The 5696-nt window shown below is 36.1% G+C and overlaps 1 protein-coding gene across 1 annotated transcript; it reads right to left on the bottom strand.

Annotated features, from left to right (window-relative positions):
* Positions 1-2036: 2036 nt before the first annotated feature.
* LOC116175810 (leucine-rich repeat-containing G-protein coupled receptor 4-like) lies at positions 2037-3186 on the bottom strand. The gene is made up of 2 exons (XM_031494117.1): positions 3088-3186; positions 2037-3003 (listed from the first exon to the last, which is right to left on the bottom strand). Exons 1-2 carry the CDS (start codon positions 3169-3171, stop codon positions 2137-2139), a joined length of 951 nt encoding a protein of 316 aa, XP_031349977.1. The 5' UTR covers positions 3172-3186; the 3' UTR covers positions 2037-2136.
* Positions 3187-5696: the final 2510 nt, after the last annotated feature.

Below are 5696 nucleotides of genomic sequence, written 5' to 3'. Positions count from 1 at the left end.
ATTATGCTTAATGATGCCTTTGCAAATTTTGAAATAACAATAGTATTTTGATCAGGTTTATTCTTCATTAATTAACAAACTCTTCAATTTTGAGTAGGTTCTCTTCATCACGTGCAAAACTAACCCAGAAACCCTCCTGGAAATCATCATCACTTCTTTCAAGACACTGGCTTGGTTTTGTCTTTGGAAATGTACAAACGGCGGCGCCCAGCTTTGGACATTTTCTCTGTGGAACGTTTATTTTAAAGGCGTCACTCCATTGTAATTACTTTATCCAGACAGGCACATTGCAAAGGGTTATCTTCCACTTCAAGAATTTTTAATTTACGTCGTATTACGTCCAGGGTCTCATAAGATATGTACGTTATGTTATTATTATTAACAGAAACAGCGACCAATTTCGAAGAGGCATAGAAATTAAAGTCAAAACATTTTAATTTGTTACCAGACAACTGCAAAATGGACAAATTTGTTAATCCTTTAAAGGCGTCTTTGTCGACGAACTCTATTTCATTGTCATAAAGCCATAGGTACTCAATAGATGGCAGGTTGATAAAGGCACCTCCCCGAATCTTACGCAGGCGATTCTGCCCCAAATTTATGGATTGAAGAACTGGCGTTTTATAAAACCAAAATTGGTCATAATTTTCCAATTGATTTTTGTAAAGATACAGTTGGGGAAGATCCAAAAAGGCCCCTTCTCTTATAATCACGATGCTGGTATTGCGAAAGTTGATCTCAATTTTGCTTGTAATTCCTTGAACTCTTTCATACATCCTATCAAAACCTTCTCCCAACGCGTGCTTCGTGTGCTTGCTCGCTTCTTTCAGGATAGGACAAAGGTTATGGGCAAAAAACCGATTTCCAAAGAAACAATAGCGACATGTAAGTCTGGATGTACTAGTCCAATTCAAAAAAATTCCCTTCCTGGAGGGGTATTCCAATTCCATACATTCTCCACCAAAATGTTTAGACCGTCACACAAGAGTGCGAAGGGCTGATTGCTTAGGGGGAGAACGTAGGGTTTGGTGTTGTACTGTATTGCAGCGAATTGTTTAATACTAAACTTGATCATGGCGATCCAGTTGTAAATTTCGCAATAATTTAACATTTAACCTCGCATTTAACATACTTTGTGACTATGGGATAAACCCAGGGTAAAAAAGGAAGGTTGTACACTGCCTTTTTTTGAGGCACGAAGAAAAAATTGTCTCAGATCGACCGGGAAAAAAAGATTTTCTTATAGAATGAGGTCTGTAGAATCCATAATTTCAAACAGTTCCAAGATTGGGCTTCTAGTTCGAAAGTTATAGCCCTTTGAATTTTCTTTCGAAATTGGTTTCTAGTCTATAACTTTTGATTCCCAAAATTAGAAAATGGCGGTTTTCGAGATATTGACATCAACATCCTTATTTTAAATGGACATCATATTGGATTTTTACGTCACTCGATATTGAAAAAAATTACAAAACCAGTGGTACTAAACACTTAGTATTTTATTTGGAAATCAACCTTGTTTTTTTTGCATTGATGTTTGCAATGTATTTCTTATGGAAATAATTCCATGGCCGTGTCGATGGTGACTATGCGAGACAATAAACGAATAAATTTGGTTTCAATCATAATAATCAGCCATGGAATTATGTCATAAGAAATACATTGCAAACTTCCAGGCAAAAATGCAAGGCTGATTCCCAAATGAAATACTAAGTGTTTAGTACCACTGGTTTTGTAATTTTTTTGTCTATATGGAGTGACGTAAAAATCCAATATGGCGTCCGTTTAAAATAAGGAAGTTGATGTCAATATTTCCGCCATTTCGAATAAAATTGTTTCTACGCCCATTGAATTTATCCCATTGAATCTTATAACTTTTATTTGAAACTTTTTGCGATAGCTCTATTTGTTACTAAAAATTTGAACTTTATGGCAATTTTCATTTTTTCTTATCTACTGCGAAAAGGGAATCGTCACAAAAAAGGACAACATTTCAAGGAATTACCAAATATTCAACGGAACTGGTTGTGTTAGCGGGAGATCTTTGAGTAACTTTTATTATCTACACTAGCAAAACGTAATTGCACTTTTTTAAACTAACAAATAACAATGCTATTGTAATTAGGTTGATCCTTAATTTTAAACCACTCGTGCGAATTCGAGTGCAAAACTATCCCAGATTCCCTCTGGGAAATCATCATCACTTCTTGCGAGGCACTCGCTTGGTTTTGTCTTTGGAACTATACAAACGGGACCGCCGACCTTGGGAAATATCCACTGTGGAACGTTTATATTAAAGGCACCACTCCACTGTATTATTTTATCCAGGCATGCGCATTGCAAAGGATTTTCGGTTATGTCAAGTTCCGATAATTGGGGTCCTATTGCGTTTAACACTTCATCCGATATGTACGTTATGTTATTATTTGGAATAAGAACCCTAACCGATTTCGAAGAGGTGTATAAATTAAAGTCAAAACTTTTTAATTTGTTATTAGCCATAAACAAAGTTATCAAATTTCGTAAGCCTATAAAGGCGTCTTTATGGATGAATTCTATTTTATTTCTTTGCAACCGTAGTATCTTAATAGATGGAAGGTTGATAAAGGCAGCCCGCGGAATTTTACGCAAGCGATTCTTTTTCAAATTTAAGACTTGAAGAACCGGCGTTTTATAAAACCAGGATTGGTCAAAGTTTTCCAGTTTGTTTTCCGCAAGAGACACCTCTGTTAAGTTTGGAAGATTATTAAAAGCACGTGGCGACACATCTGTGATGTTATTCATCGCCACCCTCACTTCAGTTAAGGACGGCAAATCTTGAAATGCATTCTCACTAATCCAGAAGAGTTTGTTATTCCAGAAAATTATTTTGTAAAGTTTGAGAAGATCCAAAAAGGCCCCTTCTCTTATAATCTCGATGCCGGTATTTTGAAAAAGGATACTAAATTTGCTTGAAACTCGTTGAACTGCACCGTAATTTAAATCTTGTATATCTTGATCTGTTACCTGTATATCAGAAATTTCACCGTTGAATTGAATGGTGTCAGGTGAAATACAACCACTTATTGTTCGATTATGAATAAAATTTACTTGTATTATGTTGTTGTTGAAAGTAGGCACTTCACATTCCATCGACATTTTTATAAAGAACATTATCAAGCACGTTGTGTACATGGCGAGGCGCTTGGAAACTATGTATCTCTCTTGACGATAAGCTATTTTATCATATTGGGGAAATTGTAAGGTTAAAGGGTATCCAATATCTCGCTGAGACAACTAAAAGCTGACGGAAGCTTTATTATACAGGGTGCTCATTATGTATGGAATATAGTGTACAGGGTGTTTCATAATTGAATGTCAATATTTAAGGGGGCGATTTTTGGGTCCATTTTAAAAAGAAAACTTCATATGAACCTATATCCTAAACGCCTTAACTTTTGAGATACAGGGTGGTAAAGTTTTCAAAAATAAATCATTTATTATTAATATCTGTAATACCACTTTAGATATTTTAATGAAATTTGACATGTATGTACTATGTATCCAGAGGCATTTTTTAACGTACCACATTTATTTAATTTCCAGCAGTGGCGTTCGTACGGAATTTCACATGCAGACATTGATGGTACGCCACTGATTTCTCTGAAAATAAAAATTATTCTTGAAATCCCCGGTCATTTATAAGCAAATTTGATTTGTTTTTTTCAACCGATGCACGGTTTACGCTTTAAAAAATAAAAACCGTTTCTCCGCATGAAAATATTCCTTTATACGTGCTTCTTTCATACATCCAATCAAAATATTAATCAAACCCTTGCCCATTTCTCTCAACGCGTGCTTGGTGTCATTTTCGCTTCTTTCAGGATAGGATAAAGGTTATTTTTTTTCCAAAGAAAAAGTAGAGGGGGTATAAGTTTGGATGCAGTGGTCCAATTTTAAAAATTCTAGTCTTTTTGGGTTCTACAGAACATCAAATTTCCTCTTCCTGGAGGGGTATTCCGTACATTCTCTCCCAAAATGTTATTGGTATTATCTCCCACACAAATACGCGTTGACGATCCTATAGATAGATCTTGGTTTAAAATGTCGACGTACAGGAAGATAAAAAGCAAAATCAAAGAATCGAGTTTTATGGAATTATAATTTAAAAGGTGTCCCAAAATATACACAAGAAGTAACTTTAGTGGAAATCATAGGTTTAATTAATAATGGCGATTTTTCTATTGATTCATACACGATATGGTTATGTGCTAAGCCTTAAAGAATACCATATCGGGTAAGTGACCTTCGCGACTCTGCTGGCACATATGAAATCTTCAGTAAATGTGTCGGAATTCCAAGAGCTCGGCTCGCTCTCAGAATTCCATCGGGCGTGAGGCGATCCTGCCCCTCTGCGTTCTACATGAGTCCAAAAACGTGGAAATCGCACGGCGACATGTTAACCATGGTGGCAAACTCATCATCTGTGATGTAGGTATCTGTTGGCCTTTTACACCCTCACCGATGCGAGCAATGCACTACTCCATAATCTGCACATTGGGTTATCTTGATCATATTTTGTCGTACAAGGACTCGCGTCCTTCCCAGAACCCTTCTGACCACGTTTGACTGTAGTGTACCTGAAACTGACTTCGACCCTGTACTGTACCCATCTCATCAACTTCCAGAATTTCAACTAAATTTTTAATTATCAGTCGGTAAACGCATTAAAACGACATTTCACGTTGGAAACTATGACATAACTCCTACTATAAGGACTGCATTGCCCTATGTTCCCTATACTGTAAAGTCAAGGTGAGACGGACTATACCATATTTAATAATACTATGTGATCAAAAATGACTTGCTGTCGAGTCGCCTTTGGAATTTTTGTTTACATGGGAAATCGTACTTAACTTGGAACTTCCAAAGGCGACTCGATAGCAACTCATTGCCTGTTAGTTATTTATTATATAAGATCAGCCTGCTTTGATTTTTGTTATAAACATTAGTTCAAAAGTATTGCATGCTAATGAAAAAAATCAAAGTAGGCTGATTTGTATGGAAATTGAAAGTCTTCCTTTTAAATCTGCTCAAATAAAGACAGTTTACACTTTACTCATTTTTAGAATTCGGCAAAAAAAAACACTGTAGATTAATTAATTTGGTTCATTTTTTTAATATCTTAGTTTGAGACTAATCAGGAGCGATCCTCAGAACATAACGATCCAAAAAAATTCATGTACATTTTATATGCCTTAATCCGTGGACACACTGTATGAGTTTTTAGCGCCGTGGCTGTTTTTCAAATAGTATCCCACATTTCTTTAATTAAGGGGCGAAGTTTTCGAGTGGTTACCCATTACAGTACGAGTACTTCCGGAAGCGACGTTGCTTGATTGTAGGCACGGGAACGTATAATAAAAATCGTAAAAAAGTAACACTTTCTATCCGATTTTTTGACAAAAAAAAGTCCGTTAATTTTATCATCATGCAACAAATTTATATTTCGGTACCTATAAAACAGCCGGTTGCAGGTCTAGTGCAATTTTAGCAACCACTGGCAACTACAGTGACCATATACAGGGTGTAGCATCTAAGACCCCTCGGATCATAATTCCTTTACTGCCAAAGATACCGAAAAGAATCTTACAGCAAAATTGTGTGCAATTACCGCCGGCATGTTTCTAAAATATTTTTGAACACCAGGGGCGTGCTGT

The sequence above is a fragment of the Photinus pyralis genome, unplaced genomic scaffold (assembly GCF_008802855.1).
Source record: "Photinus pyralis isolate 1611_PpyrPB1 unplaced genomic scaffold, Ppyr1.3 Ppyr1.4_LG7, whole genome shotgun sequence".
Lineage (NCBI taxonomy): Eukaryota > Metazoa > Arthropoda > Insecta > Coleoptera > Lampyridae > Photinus > Photinus pyralis.
This window is presented reverse-complemented; position numbering and strand designations above follow the sequence as displayed.

What these genes read in the sequence shown, in the direction of transcription:
- LOC116175810 (XM_031494117.1), bottom strand. Translation starts at nt 3,171, where the DNA reads ATGTACACAACGTGCTTGATAATGTTCTTTATAAAAATGTCGATGGAA. An exon ending in TCAACAACAACATAATACAA is followed by an intron (nt 3,004 to 3,087) that starts GTAAATTTTATT and finishes TCTGATATACAG; the next exon opens with GTAACAGATCAAGATATACA.